This window comes from Amphibalanus amphitrite, unplaced genomic scaffold (assembly GCF_019059575.1).
Source record: "Amphibalanus amphitrite isolate SeventyFive unplaced genomic scaffold, NRLGWU_Aamphi_draft 000249F_arrow, whole genome shotgun sequence".
Taxonomy (NCBI): Eukaryota; Metazoa; Arthropoda; class Thecostraca; order Balanomorpha; family Balanidae; genus Amphibalanus; species Amphibalanus amphitrite.
This window is the reverse complement of record NW_024881744.1, coordinates 359,792-377,597: the sequence shown is the minus strand read 5'-3', so window position 1 is coordinate 377,597 and position 17,806 is coordinate 359,792. Positions and strand designations below refer to the sequence as shown.

Below are 17,806 nucleotides of genomic sequence, written 5' to 3'. Positions count from 1 at the left end.
ATAACTCCGTACAGAAACAAGATACAGACGCGTGGATGGTCTCATTGTGTTCAGCTCGTCAAGACGCATCGAATGATATACATGATGACCTCGAGGTCACGTGACCTGAGGTCAACCTTTGACCTTGACCTTTCGAGGTCAACATATATATCATTCGATGCGGATTGACGAGAGGATCACGATGATGCCCTTAGTTTGTTCCTATCTTGACTAATTCGAAAGTTATTCGAGAAAAACTCTCTCCATATCTAGCGCCGCCATTTTGACTTTTTCGACCCCTGTGACGTCATCTTTGACCTGACCTGAAAATGACCTTTGTAAAAATTGTAGATCTTGACCGTGCGTATCCGATGCCGTTTACCGCTTGTCGCTATCTTGCTTCGTTCTCGAGATCTCAGGGGGGGGCCGAATCGGCCCCCCCCCCCCCGCCAGTTTCTTGTCCCGGCGGAGCCCGCCAGGAATAGGGTTAAACCGGCGTAGAGTTTGCTGATAGTTCTGATCGTAGCCGGCAATTATTTTCAGCGCTCTTTTTTGGACCTTTTTCTAGCTCTTTCGCTTGTTGGGCAGTGAGACCTGCATGGAAGACTGGGGCACAGTATTCAAGCAGCGGTCGGATGTACGTTGTATAAACTTTCACCATCTGTTCTTCTGGCGGTCGAAATCGTTTTAAAATATACAACATGTAAAGCGCCTTTGACCCCTTCGATACCATGCCCGCAACGTGTGGGTTCCATGACAGTTCATTAGATATGGTGACGCCAAGTAGCTTTACTTGGTCCACCATGCAAACGCTCGAGCCGTTTATCGAAATGTCGGGCAATACTAACGGCTTCTTGGCCGTGCAAAAATGCATTATCTGGCACTTATCAGTGTTAAGTACCATCTTGCTTCGATTTGCCCATTCACATAGTTCATCCGTTATCTCCTGAAGCTCATTTTCTCTTTGTACGTCATCTACTGAGCACGCTTGATATATGGTTAAATCGTCCACATACTTGAGTCTGTTATTTGTCTGTGAAGCAGCGCCATTCACCATAGCTAGGAAGGCTACCGGCCCAACCAATGTGCCTTGGGGGGTACCGCACGTAATCTGTGTCCAGGAACTGAGGCTTCCATCTGTCATCTTAACCCGCTGCTGCCGATCTTGGAGGAACGACGAGAGCCACTTGACATATGCAGGCCGTAGTCCCATCTCCAGAAATTTCTGAATAACTGTTGTGTGATCTATAAGATCAAATCCCTTCTTAAAATCGTACATGATAATGGAGAACAGCTTGTCATGATGGTCTAGCTGGGTGAGGAGCTCATGGATCAATCGGATCAAGTAGTGACAGGTAGATGACCCCTTCATGTTCCCATACTGTCGGACGTCAATGCTTGCTTTAATGTCATCCAGAATGAGCGGTACTATAAACTGTTCCAGTACTTTACTAAACGTCGGTGTGAGACTCAGCGGTCGCAGATCCCCAGGTGAAGTAGGGATGGGTTTCTTGGGCACTGGTGTGATCGTTGCTCTCTTCCAAACCAATGGCACTTCTCCCTGTTGTAATGACCTGTTGAATATATGAGTCAAGGGAATAGCCAGTTCAACTGAGAACTCCTTCAGTAGCCGTATTGGGAGCTGGCCTACCGGCACCGCCATTTGCTGTCTCAGTCTACACAAGCTGCCTGATACTTGCCAGGGTTGCAACCTGAAAGTTATTTCTTGCGCAGGTAGATAGCAGGGTAGCTGGTCTGTTTGTAGACTATCATAGGTTGTGCATATTTGAGTAAAATGGTTGTTTATGAGCTCAGCACAGCCCCCACTGTCCAAGTTTTCAGGCGACTTGAAATGCCATGGCTTGGGTTGACGATTTGTTAATCTGGATACATGTTTATACCAGGATACTCCTTTGTCTGACGTAATCTTGTCCATCTGGTTTTTATACCATCGAGTTTTTGCGAATGAAATTTCTGCTCGGACCTTGTCTCGTAGCTGTTTGAGCCTGCTGAATTGGCGTCGGCTGTGAGCCCTGTTGCGGAGCTTGATGAGAGCTTTGAGACGTCATTGTCATTGACCTTCGGTCATTGACGAAGGTCATTGACCTTCGATGACCTCGGTTCACTTTTCCGAGTTTTACATGTTTCTAGGCCAGTTTTTGGAGCTGAATTCGAATTTAGCAACCATATGAACATTTACGAAGTAGTTTTGGCACCTTCGTAACATGTTACGAAGCTGTCAGAGGCGGTTGCCACCTACTACGAATACCCTTACTGGTTGGCATGACCTGACCTGACCCGACCGACCTGGCCTAAATGCATGAAGACATCATCTGTGATCAAAACTAACATGATATTCGTGATCAGCACCCCGAAAAACCCCATAGCAGCCACGCTTTACGACTTTCATAGTCAAAGTCATAGTCATAGTCAGGTTTATTAACCCGCGCCGGGCCGGTGCTCTGAGATTCCGCGCCGGGCCGGGGGGGGGGGGTGTCTGAACACCCCCCCTTCTAACTCGGCTCCTGGGCCACGTAGCGACACGCGGTAAGCGGCAATCGAAAGAACGTCCAAAATAAGGACGAAAACACTTCGGTCATTTTTTGGGTCAGGTCAAAGGTCAGGTCACCAGAGGTCACCAAAGGTCAAATGTCCACTATTTCAACATTTTGGAAACTGCCAACGGCTATCTCGGGAACCGATAGAGCTACAGCGCCGCGGAAAAGCGCATTCGATAGCCCTTTTACAGACCTTTCTGAGTAATGTTCTCAGATTTGACCTCAGGTCAACGGTTTAGCCTCCAGGGGGCAAAAACTTCAAAAATAGCCGTTTTTACGAAAAACGTTTTTTCGGTAATAACTTTTGACTCAAAAGAGTCATGACATTACTTTTGCCACCATCGTGTTCCTCTCGTCGAGACGCGTCGAATGAACTATAATTTGACCTTGAAAGGTCAACTTGAAAATTTGACCTCAGGTCAAGGTCATGACCTGACCGGAAAAGGTCATGTTGCATATCAGTCGATCCGCAACGTCGGGCCGAACACATCTAAGGCGTTTTCAGCGCTCTAGCACGTCTCTATCAGAAGTTATTAGCGAAAAACTGTTAGATTCTGTTCGTGACCTGAGATGACCTCGGGGACATAACGAGGGGTCACAGTTGCCATTTTCCGGTTCAGTGTGTCCATTTTACCTACATCTCGATGTTTGAGAGTGTCTAGAATAACGTTCGTGCAAAACAGACGCTTTTCAATTTTCTCCCATTGACTTATAATGGAGAGGTCGCAAAATTGACCTGACCTTAGGTCACCGATATCAAAATTCCGAGATATACATTTATAGATATTGTTGCTCTAATCAATCGCTGAAAGTTTCAAGGCAATCAATCAATCGGTGTAGCTATGACGAGCATTCTTATTTTTTCTGAGGTGAGGTCACTTAGCGTGACCTGGTGACCTGACCTAAGGTGACCTGGGTCTGAAATTTTCACAACATGTGCGGAAAAGATGCACAAACAGGTGTGCCAAAAACGGCGGCGCTCCGCGCCGCCGTTTTTGAGATATCTGCGAAAAACCGCAGGGGGGGGGGGGTGTTCAAACACCCCCCCCGGCCCGGCGCGGGTTAAGAGCTCCATAAAACATGGCTTTTCTGCCCTCTCGTCAATACAAGTTGTAAAAAAGATGAACACATAACTATCTAAAAATATGTCCTAAAATAGCACTCATCAAACGTGTAGGTACACGAGTCACAGACGATTCATGCACCCAGCATTCCAAACAGACACGGCTCTGTACGGAAAAGTACGTTTTCCACGCTCGGTCCTTACTCTAGGGAGCTCCAATTGACCAGCGCACACACCGCGAGTGGCCCTGACTGACACCTCAGAGCGACTGCGCACTAGATCGGCCAACGCCGGAGGCGCCCCGGACGACATCAGCCTGCGCAGCATGGCCGCGTCCCTCTCCTCTAACATACCGTCAAGACGCTGCCACCCCAACGACTCCAGGGCGGGAGTGACGTGCTCACGCCGGGACAAGCCAGTAACTATACGGGCTCCAAAATCTATAGCCTTTTGCACTCGCTGGCGGAGAGTAACAGAACAGCTGCCCCATACCGTTAAGCAGTAATGCAAATGGGGAAACACGAGCGCCTCAATCAGTAACTTTTTTGTTTCAAAGGGCAACCTGTGTCTTATCTTAGAGAGACCAACGAGAACGAAGAAACAGCGGCGAACAACCTGAGATACTTGTTTTTCCCATGATAATTCAGAGTCAACAAATAAACCGAGGATTTTTGCAAATGGTGAAGGACTTAGATCTGCATCGCCAAATCTTATGCTAAAGGAAGTACACTTCTTCTTCTTCTTTGGTTTGACTATCAAAAGTTCAGTTTTGCTTGGATTCACTTTAAGCCGGTTTTGCGTAAACCAAAGAAGTGCCACATCAAGTGTGCCTTCAACGCGCTCTTTAAGACATGCTAAATTTTCAACTGAGTCGCAATCTAAAAACTGTACGTCATCTGCGTATGTCACCTGCTTGCCAAAAGGTAAATGAGCCGTCAGATCGTTAGTAAATAGTAAATACAGCTTTGGGCCGATTAGTGAGCCCTGTATTGCACCGTGCGTCACTGGCAGTGTCCCGGCGCGGCTACCCTGAATGCTCTGAGTCCTGTTCCTCAGCCAGTCCTCGAACCAATGTTTGTCTACACCGTACCAACCTAATTTATCTAACAGTCTTACATGTTCTATGCTATCAAAGGCACGAGATGTGTCGGCTGCTATCAAAGTGGAGACATGACCATTTTCTAACAGGTCCCGATTTTCCCGACTTTTGGGCCATTGACCTGACCTGGAAGATCAACCGATGACCTAGCACCGTAAAATTTGGTATCATCGGCTTCCTCTCGTCACGGGCAACACGCTCGTTTTTTTCCGCGAAGCTCTAGCTCGATAAGGGGCGAAACGGCAAGGGGGGTCCAACGGACCCCCCCCCCTTATACGTTCGCGGCTGGAAAGAACACCAATACGGGCGAGGGTTAAATATGATTTAATTCTGTTTGATGAAACTTGTCGGACTAAGCGATGAACAGATTTCAGTACATGGAAGCTCCAAAATCAAAATAAAGTAAATTTTCAAAAACTTTTATGGAAGATAAGAAAAATGAGAGACACTTTTATAGGTGACAGTTTATTTAGTACGGAGACTGCTTTTAGGATTTACCAGAGTGCACTCTGGTAAATCCTAAAAAGGTAAATCCTTTTCCACTCGAGTGGAAAAGGTTACCCCGGCAGCGCCGGGGTAGACTGAAAGTTACCCCATCAGGGGCTCCCCCAAGCACTCAACGCACCCGGCTACGGGCGGTGCTCGGCTTACGGGCAATCCCGCATGGGATAAAGTTGCCCGTCCAGCCCGGATCAGGCGGTTGCGGCGTGGAGGAGAAGGATTTGACTATCCTGAGGATGGAAACGATGGAACGGTGCGGATATCGATAGAGGCAGATATAGTCACTATAAGCTGAACATTCCATGAGCAAGGTTAGCAGGCGAACTGGCGACGAAATGGAGAGTGTGGTACTATTCTATGGGCAGACAATAGTGATGGACAGAGTGGGGCGAGAAACTATTATCCACGTGCCTCGGGAAAGGTAGTGAGCCCTGGGAGCATCGTTCGTAGCTGGCGGACGGTTTGTGTTCTGACTGACTGACCTTTGCCGGTGTGCTGGTGGCGCCCTCGGCGGTCGGCGGACGGAACGAGAAGCTCGGCGTGCTCGGCTGAGCAGGTGGCGCTGTGGTCGGTCCAAAGCTGAAGCCAGTGGAGGCGGCAGCAGAGGCGCCAGTCGTGGTACAGCCAGTCCAGGCCGACGGTGCCTTGCCGAACCTGAGACCGCCGTCCGTGCCGGAGACCGTCCGGGTAGCGGGCGTCTTCTTACTGAACCCCAACCCGAAGATGGTGGGAGCCGCCGTGGAGGGGGCCTTGCCACCGCAGGAAAACAGCTGCGGTATGGGGAGCTGCTGCAGCTGTGGTGCCGCCTGCGCCTCCAGCTGCTTTGGGTTCCTCATCTGGGCCACCTCCAGCTGCCGAATGGGCAAAAGGAGTGTCAGAGCTGGAGACATCAGTGACAACGGGACACTATTTAGGGGCACGATACGCCAGAAAATGCACAAAACTTATCGATCCTCGCAATGCGATGAGATCCAACACAACATACCGGCGATGGTTAAATCAACAAGGATGTGAGATAAACATGGTCGTCAGCACAGTGAAGGTCTCTGCCATTGATGATGCGGTCGGACATTGTTGTGACTGCACAGGCCACCCACTACCGGGTTTGACGGGCCAGCAGCGCTCCGTCCCAGTGGGCCTGAATCGCCGTCCCCCTGACTCACGCTCAGCTCCTGCAGCTCTCGGCGCAGCTGCCGCAGCTCCTCGCCCAGCATGCCGCGAGCGTCGGCCAGCACCGCGTCCCGCAGCTCTGCGGAACTCTGCGGCCGGGTGTGCGGGCCGGCCGCCGGCGGCGACTGCTGTCCAATCAGAGTTATGACGGCTTCCTTCAGACCCTGCAGCTCGTCGTACAGGCGGTCCATGAGGGGACGCACCTCCTGAGCGGAAGGTACAGGTCTCGGGTCAGCCACACCCTCAGGTCCGCCAGAAAGTGTCATTCCTTGGATAGGGCACAACAATCATAAACACATACATACATCCGTGACGTTTCATGGTAGTCAAAAAACCCTAATTTATTTCTCTAATGTGAAAGTTCCATCCCAGGTCTCTTCTCCCTGCGCACGATTAGACCACTGTCCTGACCTCGACCCGAGGTCAACACCTTCAATCCGCGACCCACTGGGGGGCTATTCATAGCCCCCTCCCGTTTTTCTGCAATCACTTTTAAACCGCTTGACGTATCGCCGCCAAACTTTCAGTACCTTCGGCTGCATCAATTTGACACTTTTTTTAATTTCAACTTCGTATCTATCATAGGTCGGCCGGAAATGACGTCAGAGTGACGTCATGTTCGGCCGATTTCGATGCAAAACATTGAACCACGGGAATCGCTCCCAAGAGCTCAGTTTGTGAGCTAGGTCCAATTTCTTTGCATGAGAGGACTCAGAATGGACAGCGCTATCAAACTGCTATCTCGGATTTTCAAAATCTAAAAAAAAGTTAAGAAAATTATGTTTATTGAAATTTAAAATTTGTAGTCTCCCAGCCAGCAATTCGCTTGGGCTGAACTGTGGCAAGCGTCGGGCAGCTTAGGCTTAGCTTGGGTTTGCCCACTTTGATCAAAACCAATGTATTTTTTACTAGGGCTGAGCTGGGGCATGCCGCAGCTATGCCCACGTGCGGATAGCAGTAGCTCAGCCCGACATCTGCCCGCGCATCCAAAACAGGCTTAACTTGGGCGGAGCGCGGGCTGATCAAGCTGGCTGTGTCCTTCGGCTAACTGGAGTAAAGCCGGAGCTTAGCCATACTTGTTCGGCTGTTCGCGCATGCGCAGTTCTGCGCCAATCATGTGCAGCATTTGTGACAGTCTGTGCGCTGTGCGACGAAACGACACACCGGTGTTGGGGTATTTGGTGGTTGATGTTTGGGCGCGTGTGACAGCGCGAAGAAGGGATAGTGCTCACTGCTCTTATCAAGTGGACTGGCATGGAGTTTTACGGTAGGTAAGTGTATTGAATGGTGCGCTTGATCGTATGTAAACGTCACGATTTTGACTGAGTTTGACGCCATCAAACATGAAGCTGAATAACTGTTCAGCCTAACGACTTATACCCTCGCTCAGAAAAGCTGCATTCCGTGCCTTTATATCTTTGTGAAATACCAGCACTTCTGACCCAGGAAAATGAAATACAAAACACAAATATTTGTCTACTTATCACCGAGCACTCTCATTCTCTGTCCGCATTTAAAATCAAATGAACATTTTATACGGATCAATGAGAAGTGTTTTTACAGTACCCTCGCCGGACCTATTGGTTTTCTACATACGCGCCGGCCGAGGGGGGGGGCGGGTACGACCCCCCCCTCGCCGTTTCGCCCCTGGTGGAGCTAGCGCGTCGCGGAAAAAACGAGCGTGTGCGCCGTTACGAGACGCAGAGATTGGTACCCGATTTTAAGGTCCTAGGTCAACCGGTGACCTCTGAGGTCAGGTCAAGTGCCCCAAGGTACGGTTCAGTTTTTGGTGAATAACTTCGCAAAAAACGGTCGCAGAGCCGCGATTTTGGCAGCATCGTGTTTGCCTCGCTCAGGCGCGTCGAATGATATACTTTTTGTTCGGGTCAGGTCAACTTGGGGTGTTGACCTCAGGTCAAGGTCAGGTCAGCACCCCAAGGTCTCGAAGTTGTTCGAAAGAGGTCATGTCGCATATCATTCGATTCGGCAGGTCTTCCTGAGTCCATTGGTGGCTTTCCCGACTCGCTAGCTCAATTTGATCAAGAGTTATTGACGAAAAACTAATATGACCTTGATGACGTCATAAATGACGTCACGCAAGGTCAACATTGCAAAAGTGACGCATCTAACCTTGCAAGGAGTGCATCAAATCACGATTCTGTGCGCTTGAGATCGTTGGAGATCGTTCCCGGCGCCAGAATAGCAGTTTTCATTTTTCCCCATTGACTTATAATGGTGAGGTCACGAAAATGACCTGACCTCATATGACCTTTAGGAAAAATCCGAGATATACAAGTTGTGAAACTCATAATGGATACTAGATCCTGCAAGTTTCATTTTCCTGTGACATCTCCTCTGGCAGTGAGGGCGTTGCAAAGTTGCGACATCTGAAGACCGTGCAGAGGTTCACTTATGACGTCATAGGTCAGTGACCTGACCTGACCCAAAAATGCGGTTGGTGTCATAAGATCCGGCTTGGATCAAAGGTCAGGTATGCCAAGTTTCAGCTCTCTATCGCCAGCGTGTTCGGAGCTATCGCGAAAAAACCCTATGGGGGGGGCGGCACCCGCCCCCCCCCTCGGCCGGCGAGGGTTAAGTAAGCAAATAATATTGGTTTGTTTGAAAAAACAATGTCATTTAAATATTTAAAAGTATTTATTTGTAATGCTTAAAGGGAAACATTTTTGTGAGTAATTGTCTCGATTTTGACCATTAAAACGGGTATTGTATTTTTTGACGTCATCAAATAGCTCCAAAAAAGAAATGTAATGTTTTCATTCCGTTCAAGGCCGCTGAAGAAACGCGGGATCTTGCGTGGGACATTGTCCGTTGTTCGCCGCGCAGAGTTGTGCCGTGGTTGTGCCTTTTTCATCCGTTTCTTACTTATGTGTGCATGAAGCTTTGATTTTGTTTTTGGTTATTGTGTGGCCGGTCAGTCAAACGCCCCTGTAGAAACCGGATGCTGCGTTTGATCGAGATGGAGTCAGACGATGATTGATATTGAAACGCCTCCTGCTTCGTGTAAACGAGTCAAAACCACCCAATTCTTTCAGTATTATGGAAGATTATCTCATCGGTGATGATCCTGGTGCCGCTAATTGACATGGGCACCGGCAAAGGTCATCTGAGGTCATGTGACGTCATAAATAGTTTTTCTGTCAATAAATCACGACATGATGGTGCAAAAGACTTGTAAGTTGTAAGTGGTACCAAACTGCTCGCCTGGTCAAGGCGCGTCGTTTGGTATGCAGCATGACCATACCCCACAACCTGATTGATGAATGACCTGACCTTGACCTCAGGTCAAATTTCAAATTGACCTGTGAAGGTCATCACATACTTATTTCGCATCCCCTCGGCGAGAGCAACAAAAAATGTATTGGTCTTATGTCTCTATGTTTCTTAGTTTAAAAGTTATATAGGTAACTAATTCCAAAACATTTTATCGTTGATGACCTCTGGTGACCTCAATATTGACCTGACCTGAAAATATTTTATGTAAAAGTTGTAGATCTTTAAACGACCTATCAAACGCCGTTCGCCGTTTGTCGCTGCGATGTGTAGTTTTTGAGATCTGAAGGGGGGCCGAATCGGCCCACCCCGCCAGTTTCTTGTCCCGGCGGAGCCCGCCAGGAATAGGGTTAACCCTAGCATGTGTAGGGGGGGTCGGATGGACCCCCCCATGGTTTTTCGCGAATAACTCGCGTAAAAAAAGGCCGATCGCAACGAAACTTACAGTACCTTCGCATTGATCAATTTTACACCTACCCTGAAAATTTCATGACCCTGACCCAAATGACCTTTGACCTGTGACCTCTTTTTCGAGATCATGTTTGGCCGAAATCGCGATTCCGCGTATGTCGGCTCGCATTAGCCGCGCGTTTACAAGCTTTTCGTGGTTTCAAACGTTCAAACATGTGATTTGATGCTGCTCCCATGCAATAGGGTGGGTGTCAAGGTCACCTGAAGGTCAGGTCAGGTCATTGACCTTTGGTGACCCCGGGTGACCTCGGTTCACTTTTTCGAGTTTTACATGTTTCTAGGCTAGTTTTTGGAGCTGAATTCGAATTTAGCAACCATTTGAACATTTACGAAGTAGTTTTGGTGCCTTCGTAACATGTGACGAAGCTGGCAGAGGCGGTTGACACGTACTACGAATACCCGTCACAACCCCTGCTGGTTGACCTGACCTGACCTGACCCGACCTGGTCTAAATGCTTAAAGACATCATCTGTTATCAAAACTAACACGATATTCGTGATCAGCACCCCGAAAACCCCCTTAGCAGCCACACTTTACAACTTTCTAATAGGTCCCGATGTTCCCGACTTTGGGTCATTGACCTGACCTGGAAGGTCAACCAATGACCTAGGACCTTAAAATTGGGTATCATCGGCTTCCTCTCGTCACGGGCAACACGCTCGTTTTTTTCCGCGAAGCTCTAGCTCGATCAGGGGCCAAACGGCAAGGGGGGGTCCAACCGACCCCCCCCCCCCCGGCCCCTACACATTAGAAGCTGGCAAACGCCGCACACATGCGAGGGTTAAACTTGGTGGATTGCATGCTGTTATGGGCGCCTATAATTTGCATATCTCGGATTTTTTATATCCGTGACCTAAGGTCAGGTCAGTGGCGTGACCTTTCCATTACAAGTCAATGGAAAAAAATGAAAATGCCGAGCTAATCCGTGTGTACGTATAGGAACAGTCCAAATATTTCAGAATCACAATGATTTAGTACACTCGTGATGACCAAGGTGTCATTTTTGCTGATAGCCTCTAGAAAGGTCATCCGAGGTCATTTGAGGCCACAAACAGTTTTTTGCCAATAACTCGCGATTGGAACGAGATAGTACGCTGGGGATGGTCTCATTGTGTTCGTCTTGTTGAGACGCATCGACTGATATGCAACATGACCTTTTCCGGTCAGGTCATGACCTTGACCTGAGGTCAAGTTGACCTTTCTAGGTCAAAAAATAGTTCATTCGACGCGTCTCGGCGAGGGGAACACGATTCTGGCAATCGAAATGTCGTGACTTTGGTAGTCGAAAGCTATTGTCGAAAAACACTTTTCGTAAAAACAGCTATTTTTGGAGATTTGCCCTCTGGAGGCTAAACCGTTGACCTGAGGTCAATTTTGATAATAACGTTATCAAAAGAAGAGTTCAAAAGCTATCGATTGCTTTTCCATGCGTTTATGTAGCTACCATAGTTCCTGAGATAGCGGCATGTTTTCTGAAAAATATAATGACAATTGACAAATTTTGACCTTTGATGACCTCTGGTGACCCCAATACTGCTCTAAGGTGAAAAATAACCGAATTACTTTCAAACGTACGCATTGAGAGCAATCGACTGCTTTTTACCGCGTCTTTCTAGCCCTCTTAGGTTTTGAGTTAGAGGTGGGTGGTAACATATGCCCCCCCACCCCCCCCCCCCCCACTAGGGCAAAGTTGGCTGAGTCTGCCACTGGGGCGCGTGTTAGGTATTCACTCCAACAGGATGGGCAAAATCTCGTCACTGCAGGGGCAACTGGCAGCCACTGCGGGACATTTGCCCCCTTGCAGTAGCGCGGAACACCTTTAATTAAGGTGGGGGGCGGGGGGAGGGGTATTGCCGACTTTTGGTCCCATTCTTTCCATGCAACGCCCGTAGGGCTAATGCCGAAATCAAGGGTGCACGGTTCCCCGGTGCCCCCTCCCCTCCCCGTTCCGCCACCCATGCCCTCTCCCCCGTTAAAGGGACCCTCCCACCTTATCCCGCGCACCGACGGGGGGCGGATATCCGCCACCTCCCCCTGAGGTTTTTCGCGAATACCGGGAAAACCGCGGCGCGTAGCGCCGCGAAATTTAGTAAGACTATTCCCTCATCAATTTTACACATGGTGTGCAAGATTGAACCTCCTACCTTTTAACGTCAGGTCACCAGGTCACTTTGAATGACCCAACCTCAAGTCACTTTTTTGCAACTTTGTCACCGTGCCAGAGCTACAGTAAATGTCGGAGGCCTTTGAAAGTCGCAGGATGTGATTAGGTCATTAGTAGCTACAATTTGTTTATCTCGGAATTTTGATATCGGTGACCTAAGGTCAGGTCAATTTCGCGACATCCCCATGATAAGCCAATGGCGGAAAAATCAACTCCCTATTTTTACCACTAAAACGGGTCGGAATGGCCCCATATACCATACATGACTTCATATACGATCAACCTTCACTACCTTGAGGTTTGTTTTGCTGTCGGGCAGCTGCGAGGTCATGTGACGTCATCAAAGTTAACCAAAGGTTTTTGGCCAATAACTCCGTACAGGAACAAGATACAGCCGCGCAGATGGTCTCATTGTGTTCAGCTCGTCAAGACGCATCGAATTATGTACATGATGACCTCGAGGTCACGTGACCTGAGGTCAACCTTTGACCTTGACCTTTCGAGGTCAACATATATCATTCGATGCGGATTGACGGGAGGATCACGATGATGCCCTTAGTTTGTTCCTATCTTGACTAATTCGAAAGTTATTCGAGAAAAACTCTATCCATATCTAGCGCCGCCATTTGGACTTTTTCGACCCCTGTGACGTCATCTTTGACCTGACCTGAAAATGACTTTTGTAAAAATTGTAGATCTTGACCGTGCGTATCCGATGCCGTTTACCGCTTGTCGCTATCTTGCTTCGTTCTCGAGATATCAGGGAGGGGGGCGGTCATCCGCCCCCCCCGTCGGTGCGAAGTTGCGCGTCGGTGCGCGGGTTAACATTAGATTTGAGCTGAGACAGCCAAAATGGGGTCCCTGGCTCACAATTACCGGTTTCGGCACTCACAACATCGAGAAATGCCTTAACCCTCGCCGGCCGAGGGGGGGCGGGTGCCGCCCCCCCCCCATAGGGCTTTTTCGCGATAGCTCCGAACACGCTGGCGATAGAGAGCTGAAACTTGGCATACCTGACCTTTGATCTAAGCCGCATCTTTTGACACCAACCGCATTTTTGGGTCAGGTCAGGTCACTGACCTATGACGTCATAAGTGAACCTCTGCACGGTCTTCAGATGTCGCAACTTCGCAACGCTCTCACTGCCAGAGGAGATGTCACAGGGAAATGAAACTTGCAGGATCTAGTATCCATTATGAGTCCCACAACTTGTATATCTCGGATTTTTCCTAAAGGTCATATGAGGTCAGGTCATTTTCGTGACCTCACCATTATAAGTCAATGGGGAAAAATGAAAACTGCTATTCTGGCGCCGGGAACGATCTCCAACTATCTCAAGCGCACAGAATCGTGATTTTATGCACTCCTTGCAAGGTTAGATGCGTCACTTTTGCAATGTTGACCTTGCGTGACGTCATTTATGACGTCATCAAGGTCATATTAGTTTTTCGTCAATAACTCTTGATCAAATTGAGCTAGCGAGTCGGGAAAGTCACCAATGGACTCAGGAAGACCTGCCGAATCGAATGATATGCGACATGACCTCTTTCGACCAACTTCGTGACCTGGGGGTGCTGACCTGACCTTGACCTGAGGTCAACACCCCAAGTTGACCTGACCCGGACAAAAAGTATATCATTCGACGCGCCTGAGCGAGACAAACACGATGCTGCCAAAATCGGCGCTCTGCGACCGTTTTTTGCGAAGTTATTCACCAAAAACTGAACCGTACCTTGGGGCACTTGACCTGACCTCAGAGGTCACCGGTTGACCTAGGACCTTAAAATCGGGTACCAATCTCTGCGTCTCGTAACGGCGCACACGCTCGTTTTTTCCGCGACGCGCTAGCTCCACCAGGGGCGAAACGGCGAGGGGGGGGTCGTACCCGCCCCCCCCCTCGGCCGGCGCGTATGTAGAAAACCAATAGGTCCGGCGAGGGTTAAATCGGAAATATTGAATGTCAAAATTGCAGCATTTTGACTCAGAGGGGCTAATGCATAGGAATACCCCTCTGAATGTGTGACGTCAGCGCAGATATCTAACGAATTTAAATGTTTGACTAAAACGTTTTGTAGCACGCGGTGGTATATGCTGCTTGGCGCGCAACAAGTGCCGCCCTTTCAGCTGCCAAACTATTGCTTCCAAATAAAGTCGCTAGGAACAGCGGAGATCCCAAAAAGTAAACAAAAGTAAAAGTCTAATATCTTGAAAACCGGTGAATATTTTTCGGTGAAATTTGGTAGATATTCGTTTTCGCTCTTACTGAACCGAGCGACATCACTTTCAAGGCAATTCATAAACTTTTTTTGAAGGTGGGAGCCGGGAGGGTCCCTTTAACCCTCGCCCGCACATGGGGGGGGGGTTGCCACCCCCCCCCCAGGTAGTCTTTCTGATCTGCACTCGACACTTTTAGAGCTAGAAGGCTGATTTTTCGCATAGCTAGCTGCTCCTCTATCCTTTCTTGATGTCAACTAAAAATTTCAGGTTTCTGTGATTTTCGGTTTCGGAGATATGACCTTGTTTTCAGGTCATGTCATGACCCAAATGGCCAATTCTCAACATCTTGCGTTTGCTATGGGCCTTGTGAGCTTTTGACACCTTGATTTCGGTCTTTTTTGCCAGTCTTACCTCCCACCTATCATGGAACATGTTGTTCGACGATGTACAGGTGTCAAGGTCAGGGTCAAGGTCAACCTAGGTCATCTAAGGTAATTGCGTTTAAGGCAAGCTGAATTTACTTTTTGTGTAGTTTTTTTTACTACATTTTTGGTAAAAGCTTCTCAGATCATGATTTCATGTAATATGGACACATAAACAATCGTTCCACACATCAGTATACACACAGACACACACAGACATACAAACACATATAATTGACCTTGACCTAGCTTGACCTGAAATGACCTCAGCAGCAAAAATATGGTCGGGTAGTGTGATAAAGAGGTTCTAGCTGGCTTGGCACCAGAAAACGGCATCGTCATCGGTATATGATAAGCAGCGCACTTGATATCCAAGGGTGACCCAAAACAGCAACATTTTTTAGTTTGACCTGACCAGGAAGGTCAATGACTGACCTGAGAAGGTAAAACTGGGTATCATTGGATTTGTCTCTTCCCAAAGAATCTTTTTGGTCTTTACCGCTAAGCTCTATCTCCAACAGGAACGAAATGGCGCGGGGGGTGGCAACCCCCCCCCCCCCCCATGTGCGTTCTAGGATGGGAAAATGGCATGTGCGGGCGAGGGTGCATGTTGATGTAAGCACAGCCCACAGGCATCCAAACACTCAGACGGGTATCTAGCACACAGAGAAGACACACAAAGAATCACAGAATCACATACACACCGTTACATAAACACATATTGTCTGACTATAGACACAGACGCACAAAACACACTCAACAACAGACACAGGGACACACAGACCCCCCCCCCTCACATACAGGTCGGCCCTTCTCACCTGATATTCGCCGCCTCCGCCGTGGTCGGCTCCGGTGGACAGAGCTCAGTACCGTCCACACACTGTTGGACCACCCGCTCTGTCGACTGACCCTCCTGGTGGACGCAGTGCAGCTCGTGCTCCTCCGTCGGCCTTTGTCCCGGTCTGGACCGCTGCAACTGCGCAGTATGTAATTACCCCGGGGCGGGGCGCCGCTGAGTCATGGTACCGGTTACGGCCGACCTCGGGCCGCTGGGCGACTGCAGCGCCCCTACCGGTCACCGGCGTCGTACTGTAACTAATGGGGAGCCGGGGCGTTCGTGGAACACTGTTGATGTAAGTGGACTGTTGCCTCGTAAAGGCTAGTCAGCAACAACAACAAAATAAAATGGGAACTCTCTACATTCGTCAAGTACTTGGATGTCCGGGTTCCAATGGGCCTTGTCCCGTAGCGAGGAGACTCTAGCGTGTCCAGTGAGCCGGCGCGGCGGCGGGGCGTTCCAGACTGATGACGTCAGCGGAAGGCCACCATGGATTCGTGATAACACGGGCCGGATGGCGGTGCAGCAGCCCCCCCCCCCTCCCCCCTCCCCGGCCGTCTGGAACACCCCCATCCCTCCGGACACCGCGTGCAGCTCGGTAATGTAAACCAAAGTGAGCAGCAGACATGTGCAGGGATGGAAGAGGCGAATCTATTTAGTGGATATCTCGACAAAATGGAGAGTTCGGACCTACATCTCAGCCCTCGCCCGGCCAGGGGTTGGGGAGGGGGAGATTGATCAAACTCTCGCCCGCACATGGGGGGGGGGGGGTGGTTGCCACCCCCGCCCTCCCAGGTATTCCTTCTGCTCTGCACTCAACATTGTTAGAGCTAGAAGGCTGATTTTTCGTATAGTTGCTCCTCTATACTTTCTTGATATCCACTATAAATTTAAAGTTTCTGTGGTTTTTGGTTTCGGAGATATGAACTTGTTTTTTTCAGGCCTCGTCAATCGTCATGACCCAAATGACCAATTCTCAACATCTTGCGTTGGCTATGGGCCTTGTGAGCATTTGACACCTTGCTTTCGGCCTTTTTTGCCAGTCTTACCTCCCACCTATCATGGAACATGTTGTTCGACGATGTACATATGTCAAGGTCAGGATCAAGGTCAACCTAGGTCATCTAAAATAATTGCGTTTTAGGCAAGTTGAATTTACTTTTCGTGAAGTTTTTTACTGCATTTTGGTAACAGCTTCTCAGATCATGATTTTATGTAATATGGACACATAAACACTCGTTGCACACATCAGTATACACACAGACACACACAGACATACAAACACATATCATTGACCTTGACCAAACTTGACCTGAAACGACCTCAGCAGCAAAAATCTGGTCGGGTAGTGTGACAAAGAGGTTCTAGCTGGCTTGGCACCAGAAAACGGCATCATCATCGGTATATGATAAGCACCGCACTTGATGTCCAACGGTGACCCAAAACAGCAACATTTTTTGTGTGACCTGACCTGGATTGTCAATGGCTGACCAGAGAAGGTAAAACTGGGTGTCATTGGATTCGTCTCTTTCCAAAGAATCTTTTTGGTGCTTACCGCGAAGCTCTATCTCCAACAGGAACGAAATGGCGCGGGGGGTGGCAGCCCCCCCCCCCATGCGCGTTCTAGGATGGGAAAATGGCATGTGCGGGCGAGGGTTAAGCCCCCGATCTGTTTTCGCAGATAGAGTGCGCCGCAAAATTCTACATACCGTCTGGTGCATCCTTTTGACATATTCTCAGAACATTTCGCGTCCTATCACTTTAGGTCAGGTCAAAAGGTAAACACCTGGAACAATCCCTGAATAAAATTATACTACTTTTGTTACAGCGGAACAGGGTTGTGCTCGACAAAAAAAAAATTGCTGACTCGACTTATCATTCAACTTTAGAAAGCCCTGACTCAACTCTGACTCAAACAAGGAGCTGATTTTTCCCTTGACTAGACTCATGACTCAAGCGGCTCAATGAAAATATGAGTCGACTCAAACTTGACTCAAATTTTTTGTTAAGTCAAGTGAGTTGACTCAAAATTG

At 48.8% G+C, this 17,806-nt stretch overlaps 1 protein-coding gene across 3 annotated transcripts in view; it reads right to left on the bottom strand.

Moving 5' to 3' along the window:
* LOC122386395 (early nodulin-like protein 2) overlaps positions 1-16,012 on the bottom strand; it is a 125,064-nt gene extending 109,052 nt beyond the window's left edge. For all 3 annotated transcript variants that reach the window (XM_043375566.1, XM_043375565.1, XM_043375564.1), the window contains exons 1-3: positions 15,754-16,012; positions 6,364-6,576; positions 5,683-6,051 (exon numbers count right to left, since the gene is read on the bottom strand). In XM_043375566.1, coding sequence (XP_043231501.1) covers positions 5,683-6,051; positions 6,364-6,561 — 567 coding nt within the window. In that variant the 5' untranslated portion in view covers positions 6,562-6,576; positions 15,754-16,012. The remainder of the gene's footprint in view (positions 1-5,682; positions 6,052-6,363; positions 6,577-15,753) is intronic.
* Positions 16,013-17,806: the final 1,794 nt, after the last annotated feature.